Here is a 15,835-nt window from a genome sequence, read left to right as displayed (position 1 = left end):
TAACCATGAATTCAGAAAACAAGTTTGGTTTAGATCAATGTGTAAGTGTGATCACTAGGAAAAACATGTGGGAAGAGTACACACCAAAAGGTAGACATCAATCATAAGGAAAAGGAGGGGAGAGAATTATATGAGACTTTCCCTTTCCCTATTGCACATTATCAATCATTTCTACCTTTTAAAGTGATAATGCATTGCTCTGATTTGGGGGAAAATAATGATTAAAGAAACTGTGAAGGACATGAATATGTTTCTCTTCAGATAGTACCACCGTTGACGCCATGGCCTTTCTCTTCCTGTGCCAACTTGCCTTGCCATTTAACAGCACACGTTCATCTATGGCTGCCATTCAACACACGCTTTAATCACTTTCTGGGGTTCCTCTTTACGGAACTTCATGCTGATTCTCACCCCCTTACTATCATCCTCAAGGTCTTCCTCCACCGTGCTAGCTACAATTGCCCCACACTGTTCCCACTGTGACCACAGCACATAACCTGCTTCCCGCCCCCCTTCTTCATAGAACTTGTCACTTCACTTCCTAGCGTGTATGGTTTGATTATAAAAACATCTAAACATCTCAAAAGTCTCATGTGGTTAAAGCTTGTGCCAGTAGATCTAATCATTAAGAAGTCATTGGATCATGAGGACTCTAACCTAATCTAATGATTAATCCATTGATTAATTCATAAATCAATCATGATGGAGGAGGTGATGCAAACTTTCAGAGGTAAAGCACAGTTGGAGGAAGTAGTCACCAGGGGCATCTTGACTCAGTTACCCCTCTGTGCTACCCTAGCTACCAGAAGTAAGCAGCCTCTGCCATAGTCCTGGCTACTGTGGTGATATTCTAAAGCAAAGGATCCAGCCAAACTGGACTGAATCCATGAGAAAAATGAATCTTTCCCCCTTTGCAATTGTTTCTCTCAGGTAGCTTTCACAGCAATAGAAAGCTAACTAACACAAGTCTAGACTGGCTTTGTTACATGTTATTTGATTCCCACAGAGGAATATGAACCCTAAGAGAGCAGGTACTGCCTTAGTGGTGTATTCCTAACATCTAAAATTGTTTCTGCTGGTTAATATTTATTGAATATATATTCTCTAATGAGTGATCATCCCCTAAAAAATTTAATAGATATTTATTCCCACCAGAACAGTATATGAGACCTTAACAAATTTTTTATTTTCTTTGATGCTATGTCTTTGGGCTTAACACTGAATTTTTAGTAGAACCTTTGAGTTACAAATAATGAAGGAGAAATATTTTGACTAGATATTCTGTTTGTGCTACATATATAATTATATATATTATAATTATTGCTTAAATATTCTACTACCAAGAAATAATCATTTAAAATGGATGGAAACTTGTTTGATTAACAAAACAAAATGAGCATGGCTGTGAAGTTCTAAGACTGCCTTAAAAGACAAAATTGCAAATGACAATAGAAAGTGGTAGATAAGAATATTACCAAAATTAACAAGTGTCCCAAATCACATTACCTCAAATTTAAGCATCTCCATTAGAAAGCAGAAAAAAAATAATAAAATGATGGATGAATGGTGAAGACAGTACGGACAAAAGTGCACACTGAGAACACAATAAAAACATCCAAACATACATACAAATATGATCTCTTAAACTAGCATACTTAATATTAAAATGTACTCTTAAATTGCTATGTAGGGTTATAATTATACTTATTCCATACTTGCATAAACATATTTGCTCTTAAAATTAGGATTAAAATAAGATTATTTGGAATACAAATAAGATTCTTTAAAAATATTTCCATGAAATACCACATCGTACCTAAGTTCATTGCAGCTTTCTTTGACATTTACATCAATGAAGGTTTTTAGAAATAATTTTAAATCTTTAAAATAGCCAACTATTTACTAAGCACTTCAAATGCTTTAGAATGAAAAAAATATATTTTCATAAATATATAGACAAAATGTCATGAATTCATAAGGTATGTAAGTTTCAATGAAAATAAACCAAAGGTATATATAATAATAATGTAATAATAATAATAAAGTACTCCAGATTATAGGTCATCAATCCCAATTATAAAACTTTTGTCCTTCTGGCTTCCTTAATGGCTTTTTGATGTGTTTTTATTCTGACTTAGTAAAAGTAACCACATCTATAATTTTTTTCTAATTAAATTTTTAAATGCCAAGCATCATTAATATTCTTATTATTTTAACTAGGCAAAGATGTGTTACATTTGTTTATGCTGTAGAATATTACTTTAATTATATAAAGATGTGTCACGAGACAATAAATAGGAGGAGAAATGTAGACTCAAGAAAAAAGACCAGAGAAGGAGGAGAAGGGAATGAGGGACACGCCTAGAGCCAGGCAGCCATCAGCTAACCAGACACAGAAACAGTAAGAAAGTAAGAAAAGGTAAAAAGCCTGGAGGCAAAAGGCAGATAAAGAGAAACAGGTTAATTTAAGTTACAAGAGCTAGTCAGAAATGCGCCTAAGCTAAGCCAAGCATTCAAAACTAATAGTAAGTCTCCATGTCACGATTTAGGAGCTGGTTGGTGGCCTAAAAAAATGTCTGGTATAATACTTAACTGAGAATAAATAGAATGCCACATAATCATAGTAAGCAGACACCAAACAGCAAATGAAGTCACAAACAGATATATAAGATGAAAAATTTATACTAATTTTTCTCATATGGAAACAGCATTGGATACAACTTAAAAATATGTTCAGCTAGGCAGGCAGTGGTGGTGCACACTTTTAACTCCAGCATTAAGGAGGCAAGGGCAGGTGAATCTCTGTGAGCTGGAGGCTCCAAAGCTTGGAACTCCAAAGTGAGTTCCAAGATAGCCAGAATCGTTACACAGAGAAAACCTTGTCTCAAAACAACAATAACAACAACAAAAACCAAACATGCATATATTCAATACAAAACAACATACAATTTTGGCAAAACACTAATAAAACACTAGGACAAGATTAGTAGCATAAAAAGCTTGGCATGGTGGCTCACTCTAATTCCATCTTAGGAGGTGAGTCACATATGAGACAGAGGCCAGCCAGGGCTATACAGTAAAAGTTCCAGGTTAGCCTGGGCTAGAATAAAATCCTGTCTCAAAATAAAAGCAACAAACAAGCAAACAAAAAGATTAGCAGCACAAAGTCACTTATGGGACAATTCAGAGATAAATCAAAATGAAAGACAGGATGCTACAGGAGGAACACTGGACCTGAGTAAGACTTAGGTTATTTTATACATGTGACCTGAAAGCAAGTTACTCCTCATTGAACCTCAGATTCCTAATGTGTGAAATAGATCTGATAACTTTACAGGATCAAACTAGACATTTTAAAAGCTAACACAGTATCCAAAATGACCTAGGAGTATCCAAAATCCAGGGGTGTCCAAAAACCCCATGTTTAATGGCAATATTAGTCCAACTCTTAAAAGTTATTAAAAATATTTGATATATCTGAGCTTCTTACTCATCATTGCATATCTATCAACTAAATAGAGATTAAATGTTATACTTGATTCTCTAAATGTATAGTTTAAGTAGTAAATAACTTCTTCAATTAATCAAAAAGAATGAGTATTCTAAATTAATTTCAAATGCCTGATGTAAGTTTTGTGAAGACTTGAACAAAGTTGAATGCAAAGAACTGAATTATAACTCATTTTCATCTTCCTCCTTTTTTAAATTTTATTTTTATACATACAGGGTCTCACTATACAGCCCTGACTGATATGGAATTCACTATATAGACGAGGCTGCCCTCATATATCAGAGCTCTGCCTGCCTCTGAGTTCTAGGGTTGAATACCTATGCCACCACCACCACACGCCTCCCCAATTCCATTGTCCTTTCACCCCAGGCACATCTTTTCTAGAAAACAACTTCATTGGTTCCTACAATTATCCCTGTTTACTTGAGGCAAAGGAGTAGACACTAAATTCCTTCCCCCAAGTCTTTTAATTTCAGTTATAACATTTTCACCTTGAGTTTTCTCTCTTCACTGCTTTCCAGATTATTTAATCTAAGTGAATAAAAGGACAAATTTACAAAAAAACTTTGAGTAACTCATAAATACCATTCATAAGTATTTCCTATTATCATGTATATGGGATTAAATATATCATTTATATTTTTCAAATATAAGTAAATGTAAAGATATCTTTTCTTTGGTAATACTCTTAGTTAACAAGTATGACTCCCATAATCTCAACTGAAAAAAGTCAGAGGGAACTACTGTTTTAGATATGTATATTCTAAAACCATCATTATTTTCATGAAAATTTAGTCACCATGTTCATTTACATGGAAATGTCAAAAAATTCAATGGCATTTTTAAATCAAGAGATTACTTTTTAATTTGAGAAATTATCAGTCAACAGGAAGATCTAATCAACACAAGTTCTTTACTGGAATACAGAAATAAATGACTGAACACACTCAAAGTAATCTAAAACATATTTTTCATTATCAGTGTTTGATTCCACATCTTATTTTTTAAGGTTTATTTACTTATTTTTAAGGTTTATTATTTTATGTGTATGGGAGTTTTTCTTGCATATATGTCTATGAATTATGTATGTGCAATGCCCATGGAGGTCAAGAAGACAATGTCAGATTCCCTAGAACAGGAGTTATATATGGTTACTGGCCATTGTGTGGATGCAGGGAATCAAACCTGAGTCTTCTGGAAGAGCAGCCAATGCTCTTAACCTCTGAGCCATCTCTCCAGCCCCCAAACTTCTAGATTACACACTTGCAGCTACAGAATAGTGACTGGTAAATGTCTGGGCCCCCTGAAAATTTGTAAAATTATGTGCTAACAGTTATGAAATGGCATTTGGGAAAATCTGCATGAAAGCATCATAAATTAGTGTCAAGCATCATAGAGCCTCATAGCCTCTCGCATGTTAAGACTACATACTTTCATAAGTCCCCTGGTGATAAGACACAGGGAAAAGCAAGGATGAATCAGATACAGGATATCTGTAGTAATTTTACTGCACTGTTTAGGAACATGTTACTATTTATGAACAGAGTGGCATTTTGATCATTTTGATCACCAGCTAAAAAAACAAAACAAAATAGTCACTACAACAAATATTTTCCTGTTTGTTTTGTTTCTGTTTCTGTTTTTTGTTGTTGTTGTTGTTGTTGTTTTGTTTTTTGTTTTTTGCTGTCTCTTCAAACATGGTCTCTCACTATATACAGCCAAGACTGGCTGGTCTCAAACTAACTCAGCCTCCAAATGGTGGAATTCTAGGCATATGTAGTTTACATATGGTAAACTAGCTCATCATGGTGGTAGATTGGAACATTTCTTTTGATATTCTTTTTTATTAGAAACAAGCTTGTTTTACATGTCAATCCCAGCTCCCTCTCCCTCCCCTCCTCCCCGCCCCCTAGAGATTCCCCCCCCCAATCCTATTCCCCCTCTGCTACCCAGGGAGTGAGGCCTTCCATGGGGGATCTTTAAAGTCTGTCACATCATTTGGAGCAGGGCCTAGGCCCTTCCCTGTGTGTCTAGGCTGAGAGAGTATCCCTCTATGTGGAATGGGCTCCCAAAGTCCATTCGTACACTAGGAATAAATACTGATCCACTACCAGAGGCCCCATAGACTAACCAGGCCTCCTAACCGACACCCACATTCAGGAGGTCTGGGTGGATCCTATGCTGGTTTCCCAGCTATCAGTCTGGGGTTTGTTAGCTTCCCCTGATAGGAACATTTTTTTAAAGATTTATTCACTTTTATTTTTCATGTATAAGTGTTTTGCCTATACATATGTCTGTGCACCACATGTGTGCCAGATGCCCTCGGCGGTTAGGAAGAGAACATCAGATACCCTAGAAGTTAAGTTACAGATAGTCATGAGTCACCACATGGGTGCTGGGAACCAAGTCCTGGTCCTCTGCACAAGCAGTATGAACTTTAACTGCAGAGGCATATCTCCAATCCCAATCAGAACACCATAGAGACCATTTCATCCATGCCATTCAACATCTGTCAACTAGAAATAGGCCTATTAAAAAAAAATCAGTCTTTTGCCAGGTACCATGGTACTCTCCTGTCATCTCAGCTACTCAGGGTTCTGAGTCTGACATGAGCCAAGGAGGTTGAAAGAACCCTGGGAAACACAGTGAGACTGCAGGTCAAAAAAGTTTTTAAAAAAACAAAAAGAAGAAATTATTTCCAAATACTTTTCCAAAACAAAATTGTTAATGTAATTGTAGGAAGTGACATATTTTGCTTGTTCCTATCAAATTAAGATGAAGTCAATCAACACCAACTAGCCTTATTTAAATATATATTTTTTATTTGCAAAATAGTAATTTAATATGTAAATATTCCTCTCAGTGTTTTCATTACCTCTGAATTAGCATATTCTGATTGTAACTTTTTGCATTCATCTTTGAGTTTTTCAGATTCTCTCTCACGTTCCAAAGTCATATTATCCATTAGTGTTTGAACTTGGACCAGTTCTTTCTTTAATACAGCAACATCTTCTATACCAGGTCTCTGAAGCTGTGAAACATATTTTAATTAAATATTACAGTAAAAATCTAAAATAATATACATTTTAGAATTCACCAAAAAGAGATCAAAATAAAAACAATTATTATCAATTTTTAGATTCCAAACTTCAAACAGTGATACCGTCCACCAATACGTTAACCCCCTTTTTCCATTCTATTTAACAGTACCATCAAGCTGCACTCTAGCAAATTCACAAGTATCCTTATCATTTCACCTTCTTTGCTTTCCTTAACAAACTGCATATTAATCATGGCAATGGCTTGATACATGGTACATCTCTTCTCTATACTGAGAAAGTGGCAATGAAAATAAAGAAGTGCTACAGCTGGCGGAGCTCTTGCCTAGCATGGAGCCTCGGGGTCAATCCTTTGCACTGCTGTAACAACAACATTTAAATGAAAAGGAAGAAAAGATGTAAGCCTGTTTAGGGTTTTCAGCCAAATGCTTGTAGTTCAATAATTCATCCATGCATTTACTGAGTGCTATATAAAGAAAGATGCCAAAGATAGGTCCAAGGTTGTAAAGCCTAAGGAGAACATGGTACCAATGATATATACAATCATGGAAGAAATATGATGACTTGAATTTTATAGTTGTAGAATCTGAAATGAAAACCAGAAATCTAACTGCAAGCAATTCTAAAACTACATGGAATTATATAATTCAAGTGTGAGGAAATGTCTGGTATGGTGGTGCATGCCTTTAGTCCCAGCCCTCAGGAAGCAGAGGCAGGAGGATCTCTATGAGTCAGAGTCCAGTCCTGTCTGCATAGAAAGTTGCAGGCCAGCCAAGGCTACATAGTGAGATCCTGTCTCAAAAGAACAAAGAAAGTATGAGGAAATGACAGCACCAGAGAAGTGGATATAGTAAATACTTAAAAAAAAACAGAACAATTACATTTAGAAAGAAACAATAATGTTTAAGGGAGTTAAATACACAACTTTCATAAGATCTGTGTTCTTTTTAAAAATTATAGGGTATATATAGGTGGAAGGATATAAGGAAATTTTTATTGCCTCCAGTTCACAAAACGATTTTTTAAATATTTCTTCACTTGTATATTCAACTCAAAGCCTTATATATCCTAGGCAATCATATATATTTCATTTTAATTAGGACACTATAAATTAACATTATAATAAATGTTCCTAAATTACCAGTTCAGTTTTCAGATCCTGAATTACAGTTGTCTGTTTGTTTAATTCTTCAGTCAAATGTGTCACTTTTTGTTCAGCAGCTTCTCGGAGACTCTTTTCCTCATCATATTTTGATTTTATATCTAATTAAAGATAGCAATACAAATATTAGTTTCATAATATTAACTCTGAAAGTTTTTAAATCCCCATATATTAATCTGCAAGCTTATATACACTTAAGGCCAATTTACATTCCTTAAGTACCCATAAATATACTGAATAAAATTATTATGTTAAATTCCACCTAATACTATACTACTTAACATTTTAATGTACATGCTTACAATATTTTACCAAAAACACATAATTTTTAAAAACATAGTATGAATAATCATAGCATAACCAAATGTTAAATCTTTAATATATTGCATGATTAATTTACTTAAGATGTTACTTTTTAATCATCAAGCATATAAAAAAAGAAAATTTATCTTCTTTAAATTTCAAGAAGAAAAATACCAAAAAAAAAAACCATTGAAGGACAAGCAAAATAATTTGCACAGAAATTACTATTATTAAAGTCCATTAATTACTTCCATAGCCTACAACAAATATTTTATCACATTTAAAATAGTAGATGGTTTTCTTGGGCATATAATGATGAAAGGGTAGTAAGAATTACTTATTGGCTAAAAAAATTCAGATTTAATGTACCTGCAATTTCAGTAGCAAGTTGGGCTGCTTTCTGTTCAAATAAATCTTTCATCTGCTTAATATTAAAATTTTCTGTTTGGGCTTCTTCTAATTGTTGTTCTAAAGAGTTTAGTTCTAAAAGAGAGCATAATATATGTTAAATGTAATGCCAGTTACATAAACTAATTTTTATTACTTATATCACAACCATGTAGTAGTAAAGACAATCAGTGTGAATCCAATTCTAATTATAAGAATATTTTCACATTTCAAAATACGGAGCATATGCAATCCATTTAGAGCACAAGTGAAAAACATAATTTATAAATAAAAAATAAATCAGATAGCCTACAATATCTATAAATACGTGTTTAGAAGTTTGGTTTTGCCTTTTTTAAAAGAATTTATTTTTTTAATTTATTTTTATTTTATTTGCTTTGGTATTTTGCCTGCATGCATGTCTGTATGAGGGTGTCAGATCTTGGAGTTACAGACAGTTGTGAGCTGCCATGTGGGTGCTGGGAATTGAACTCAGGTCCTCTGGAAGAACAGCCAGTGTTCTTGACTGCTGAGCCATCTGTCCAGCCCATTGTTTTTGCCTTTTTAAAATTAATTTTTTACAACTAAAGGATAGAATAGAACCTATGCATCTCCTGCCTCTCTCAGCCTTCTGAGTGCTAGAATCACAGACATGGGCCATCAAACCCACTTCAAAATATATTATGTTCTTCAGACAAAGTTATAAAATGAGTCTAAGAACTAAGAACAATGGTGGCCGTAAACCGTATTGATCAAAATGTGCAGGCAATGCATGTTACTACCACTTCATTCTTACATAAATTCCTTAAATATAACATATAATCTCCAAGTCTAATCTGGATTATTCACAGAGCACCCATCCACTTAAAAGCAGCTACAAAGATGCTAGTCTCATCATTTACTTCAAGAGGTACGGATTATCATTCCTAATACAGACTTGAATTTTCTTTAAGCAATCAAATTGTAGTAATATTCCAGAAGTTTATCCTTAACTTCAGAATATAATGAACTAGTTAACTGACTAAATTATGACACAGGTAACTACCTAAACCCAAAGCATAAACAATATTTTTATTGTTTTACAAACATCAATTATAAACATAAAATTCCTTTACCAGGTATTAAATAAAGCACAGAATGAAAAGGAAAAGAAAACTGAAAAAAAAATCTGTCTTTAATTACCTGCAGATGAATCAGTCACCAATCCATCAGGTTTAGCCTCCTTAATTAAAACAGAACACATAAATAAACACTCTACAATTGCCATTTCTGTGAGGTTAAGTAGAAGAAGAATCTGGTGGTTCTTCTACTTTTGGATCTATAAGGTGTCATTAGATGGTGAGCATAATTTCACTGCAGATGGCCAGTCTAAGTACTTTTGTATGTTTGTATTAGGTGACATCCAAAATTTCATAAAATTAGTAATAAATTAATAACAGAACTCCCCCCAACCCCAGAATGCAGTATCATCTCTGTCACAGTCTATATGTAAGCTGTTGGCATCAACTGCTAGCCTGCAAATACACAAGCCTAACAGTGTGACAGGGTTACACTCTTAGCCTTTTAGTCTTGCCCACCAACACCTGAAGTGCTCTCAGTAAGGGATTCTTTTCATCACAGCTGTCTTTGGAAAGCATCACTGTTAAGAAACCACTCGTAAAAGTACACCTCTAATTTAATGAGATTCTACAACAGCTGAGAAATTATTAATAGACTTTACTAGTTGTGACATTCACTAAATGGTTAACGTAACCCATCTATTGAGTGTGTTCCCTGTGAGATTTGTTCAAAGTATTCTCTCCTTTAAGCACTGTGAACTTAAAAGGAAAAATACATAGCAATAAACTACATGATTTAAGAGATCATTCCCTCAATCACATCCTTACTATCAGCACACAAAACACCTAGAATATTTAAAAATTAATAAGCTTATAGATGCAATCAGCTATCACACCCAGAAAGGCTGTGTGTGTCAGGTTTGGGGGTGGCAGTTAGACACAGGAGCACAGGTCAGGGTTACAGACTTGTCTAGCACACAAGGCCCTCAAACTCCATTCCCGGCCCTTCCAATTTCTTAATTAAAGATAAGTTCTTAAATTCATCAATCAGCTCAAAAAGAGAGATAAAGGCTGACAAGACGGCTCAGTGAGTAAAGGCACTTGTTACTACCACCATCAATTCAATTCCCACGGCTCAAGAAAAGAAATCTACTCTCACAAGTCGTTTTGACTGGCCTCTACATATAAGAAGGTACCCACATATATGTATGTATGCATGCACACACACAATCAATGTGAAACATAGAAATAAACATTTTAGCCCTTAGAAAACCCAGCATGGTGGTGCATGCCTTTACTCCCAGCATAGGCAAAGGCAGACGCAGAAAGGCCTCTAACAGAGGCTGACTTGGTCAGCATAGTGAGTTCCAATACAACCAGAGCTATGTATAGACCTTGTCTCCAAAACAAATGAACAAGCAAACAAAAAATAGAAAACAAACAACAAAAAGATTATAACCTTTAAGATAAAAGCCATCCCGGAACTGGAAACAAAAATTATCTCTTTTGCATTATTTTCATATTTTAAAGGATTAAACCCATCTCAAAAAATAAAGGATTTCCCAATAAACCACTTTTTTTTAATTTCACTTCACACTAGATTGAGACATATTGACTGCTAATAATCATCAGTATTTAAAATACATGTTGTAAATAGAAAGTTACCGCAAAGACAAGCTATGATTTACACTATCGAGAATTTATTTAAACTTATGAAATACAGCATACTGCCACATGCCTGTAATCCCAGTACTCTGAAGATAGAGGCAGAAGGATCAGGAGTTCAAGGCTAGCTTCAGCTTGGGTAAATGATTGAGACCTTGTTACACACACACACACACACACACACACACACACACACACACACACTAGTCATCTCAAAAACAGTAGTTTCCATGTTAGATAGGCAAATGAACTATAAATATTGACTAGTACTAAAGCCCCTTTAAACAGTAATAAGACTGGTATCTTTTTATTTACTGCTTGTTTCTCCCCTTTTCAATCCAGATAGCAATTCTTGGTACAAAGATTAAAATGCAAAAGGAAAATCCTAACTAAAAGTTACAATGTACTGAGACACTATGTAAGCAGATTACTAATTACTTACAAAGGCTGTTGGAGGACATCTACTTTATTTTTAAAAACAAACACTATCTCTGAACTTACAAAATTCATTATTCTTTTTCTTTCTAAAATATAACTGGTAGATTTTTACATAAAATCACATTTTGGTAAGGTACCTAGGACCCACAGATAATCACTTTGTATATCAACATTTCTCATTTGTATTTTATGCAGATAAACATATACAGAATATACATTCCCAAACCACATACCATTTCAGTTGACACCTGACTCTTTTCTAGGATCCAGTGACAAAGTAACATCATGGTGACATGTATTGCCCATGCTTGTTCATGAGCTTGGTAAAACAAACCTTCTGTGATACCACTGATATACGATTGTGTATACTACTCAAGATTTGATAATTATAATAAGCCACATTGGCTAGCATATGTGTCTATTATATTATATTTTATTCAGAATATATTGTCTAAAAAAAATGTTTAGAGTGAAAAAGCACCAGGCAAGTCTTGAAGGACATTCTTAGAAGAAGGCCTTGTTACCACAAGAAATGGGAACTCCATTGTTACTGTCCTTATACACTTCCAAAATGTGGACGAATATTTTGGTTTGAGCTAATTTTTTTAGCCACTTAAATATATTGCCAAAACATAGAATAATATAAGCTTGATGTTTTAAAAACTGCCTATTCTTTTTTAATCTACACACACACACACACACACACACACACACACACACACACACACACACGGCTTTGGAAGGATTGATGGATGGATAGATGGATAGATAGATAGATAGATAGATAGATAGATAGATAGATAGATAGATAGATAGATATTTTTTAAACTATGTATGTGCACGAGCATATGTGTGCAGATCCCCTGGACCTGGAGTTACAGGCAGTTGAGAACTGCCTAATGTGGAGGCTGGGAACTTAACCAGGATCCTCTGCAAATGCACCAAGCACATTTAGTTGCAGAGCATCTACACACACACACACACACACACACACACACACACACAGCCCCCTTTTTGAGACAGGGTCTTGTTATGCAGCCTAGGCTATCCTTAACTCACATTCTCTGGCCTCAACCTTCCAAGTACTGGGATTACAGACATGTACTGTCACACCTAATGTAACAAATTCTTAATAAAACATGTTTAAGAAGCTCTATCTTTGCTTCCCATATTTGCTTCCATTCACTAGAATTACACAGACTATCCAATAGACTATTAAACAAGGAAATAAATTAGGAAGTTATTTATATCAAGCCCCTTACAAAAGAATGTAATGCTCAATTTTCAGCAATGAAAACAAACAACTACTAAGCATGCTTCAAGAATTTAAAATGCAATTACTTGCTGGTGTAGCCCTTGATATTTTTCTAATTCTTTCTTTAATTCTTCTGAGTACCATTTTTCTTCCTAATAAAAAAGATTTTAGTTAGTAAATTTTAAAACAGTTTTTAATCTGAAACTCTGAAAACAAACAAACATGATCATGTTATTGTTACCTTAAGTGAGGCCTGTAGGTCTTGGACCTCTTGTCTGAGTAGTGTTATGTCATCTCTGAAGGTGCATGGGAGAGAGGAAACATCCCTTAATTTACAAGTAATAATCAGTAACTACCTATTAATGTTACAGCTTTCTCAAGTACTCTTAAAAACCCTGAAGCCGCCAGGCATTGGAGGCGCACGCCTTTAATCCCAGCACTCAGGAGGCAGAGGCAGAGGCAGGTGGATCTCTGTGAGTTCAAGGCCAGCCTGGTCTGCAGAGCGAGTGCCAGGATAGGCTCCCAAAGCTACACAGAGAAACCCTTCTTGAAAAACCAAAAACCTGAAGCCTTTTGAAAGATAATTTTATTCTTACAGCACATGGTTTACAAATAAAAACAATTCTCATGAAAATAATCAGATAATTGTCAAGTGCCTGGAGCAGAAACAAAGTATTTTCTAATAATTTACAGATGATAAGCATGAATGGTTTCCTAGTGCAGTTAACATAAACTCTAATGCTGTCCGCAGGACTGTGATGTGTACACAATCTAGTCCCTGACTTGTCACTCTCCCTTAACTCACTTGGCTGTACTATCACTGACTTGCTTCCCACATTCCGGTACTCTCACCTAAACCCAAACTTACAAGAGGGGAAGCAAGACAGGCTAGACAAGGGAGGAGGACAACTTCAAATTAAGTAATATGAGAACATTTCAATTTTCAGAAAGTAATAAATCTTGATGTAGCGATTATACCACATGCACATTCCATGACAATATTACATTTCAAAACTAGCAAGCTGTACCGTGTCAGAGCAAGATTGGCCTCTCCACCATGACCAGCGTCATTGCCAGCATCATGAACTGCCTCATAGTGTTTGAAAAGTTCATCGGCAGAGCCAAGAGCTTTCATACACTGGGGACATATGAAACCCTATAAAAAGAGCACAAAGGAGAGTTTAAAATATTTAATTTTGAAGAATAACACACTGCATTTATGAAATATGATCAAATACAGTTAAACTGTAATTTATAATGTTAAACCCCAATTCTGATATCAAGCAAAGAAAGGTATTTCACAAAACACAGCCATCTTTTAGGCTGTATTAACTAGTAGCCAAAGAAATGGATTCTAGTGTGAGACATTAGTCTCTTCTTCTTCTTCTTCTTCTTCTTCTTCTTCTTCTTCTTCTTCTTCTTCTTCTTCTTCTTCTCCTCCTCCTCCTCCTCCTCCTCCTCCTTCCTCCTCCTCCTCCTCCTCCTCCTCCTTTTCCTCCTCCTCCTCCTTTTTATAAGACAGGGTCTCACAATGTAGCCTTGGCTGTCCTGGAACTCATTATGTAAATAAGGCTGGCCTTGAACTCAGAGACCCACCTGCCTCTGCCTTCTGAACACTGACTCTACTCTGATTAGATGAGAACAATTTCCACCACAATCTTCTACTCTCTGTACATACCTATTAGTAAAGTAACATTTGTCCTAATCTAGTTCAAAGGACTAGGGGGGGAAAAGTAAGATGATGAAGTAATCTTATCACCACAAGAAAAAAAATCAAGACTGTAAGTGTCTCACACAAAGCTCTATTAGAGAAGTGCTGGAATCAGAAAATACCATTAACTGTGATGGCACACCTGTAATCTCAGCACTTGGGAAGCAGAGGCAGACGGCTCAATTCAAAGTCACCCTCTGATACACAGTGCATTTAAGACCAGCACTGGCTACATGAGACCCCACCTCAAAATAAATGAATAAAATAAAAACTGCTAGCCAGAAACTAACATAATAAAAGTCCAAAGCTAATATAAAGTGTAATACATGATTAAAACAATCATCAATAGTGGTGTTGAAGATGCTGCTACAGATCCATGTTTTCTGTGTTTGGGGTTACAATTCAGGAATGAGTAGTGCAATCAACAAACTAGGTTGTAACTTTAATATTCTACAGTAGAATACATGAGAGTTTATTTTACTAACAGTAAAAAACATATTTATTACAATGGGTGTCATCAAAAACACTTGAGAAGCATCCTTACAGAATAACTGTTAGAGGTAGCTAGAATAAGAAAATCTGTTTTTCTATTGGATTCATACTATGTACCAGATATTTGCTCTACACAGTCTCATTTAAAGCTCAGGCCTATTTATTTACTATGTTACAACCCCTATTTTATAGAACAGGAAATTCAGAAAAGCTAAATGACTTTCCTGAGGTCACAAATGACTAAGACATAATTTTGCCTGCTATTTCCTATGTTACCAATATATTATACTACCTCTTGAATGTGATAACCTAACCCTTAAAACAAGTCCTTTTATCTTTTAATTTCACAGTGACTTGATTCAACAGGTATTTATTATCATTTTGAGTATAATAATAGTTCTGCACAAGACTCATATGGTAAAATATAGCTCCAGCCCTGCTCCACACATAAAAGATCAATGGTACACATTGAAAAGCATCTTTTCTTGGAACTGAATCAATTATTAACCAAATGGCATTAAATTTACCACTGTACGGCTATCTGCAAACTCTATTAGCAAGTCAAAAGCTACAAGAACTCTCATTAACAGTCTCACAGTTCTCTAAGAATTATTTGTCTGAGAGGAATATAAATTATTACTAGCATACAAAGTATTACATTTTATTTTATTTCAGCATAATTAATCAATATACAAAAGAAGTTTCACTCAACTTTAATCTCTGAAATTTTGCAAAGGCTTCTATGAATAATAAATAGTTCCCCACACTTTGCACACTCACATACTCCCCCCAAG

General features: G+C 35.0%; 1 protein-coding gene across 3 annotated transcripts in view; it reads right to left on the bottom strand.

The window, feature by feature from the left end:
* The window catches only part of LOC100758601 (early endosome antigen 1), a 90,915-nt gene that overhangs the window by 48,422 nt on the left and 26,658 nt on the right, over positions 1-15,835 (bottom strand). For 2 of the 3 annotated variants that reach the window (XM_027394125.2, XM_035450476.1), the window contains exons 3-9: positions 13,867-13,994; positions 13,080-13,134; positions 12,925-12,990; positions 9,605-9,644; positions 8,405-8,518; positions 7,712-7,833; positions 6,387-6,542 (exon numbers count right to left, since the gene is read on the bottom strand). In XM_027394125.2, coding sequence (XP_027249926.1) covers positions 6,387-6,542; positions 7,712-7,833; positions 8,405-8,518; positions 9,605-9,644; positions 12,925-12,990; positions 13,080-13,134; positions 13,867-13,994 — 681 coding nt within the window. The remainder of the gene's footprint in view (positions 1-6,386; positions 6,543-7,711; positions 7,834-8,404; positions 8,519-9,604; positions 9,645-12,924; positions 12,991-13,079; positions 13,135-13,866; positions 13,995-15,835) is intronic. The other variant, XM_035450477.1, reaches the window with a different exon arrangement.

Source organism: Cricetulus griseus, assembly GCF_003668045.3.
Source record: "Cricetulus griseus strain 17A/GY chromosome 1 unlocalized genomic scaffold, alternate assembly CriGri-PICRH-1.0 chr1_0, whole genome shotgun sequence".
Classification (NCBI taxonomy): Eukaryota; Metazoa; Chordata; class Mammalia; order Rodentia; family Cricetidae; genus Cricetulus; species Cricetulus griseus.
The sequence above is the reverse complement of the archived record's forward strand: the minus strand, read 5'-3'. Positions and strand labels throughout refer to the sequence as shown.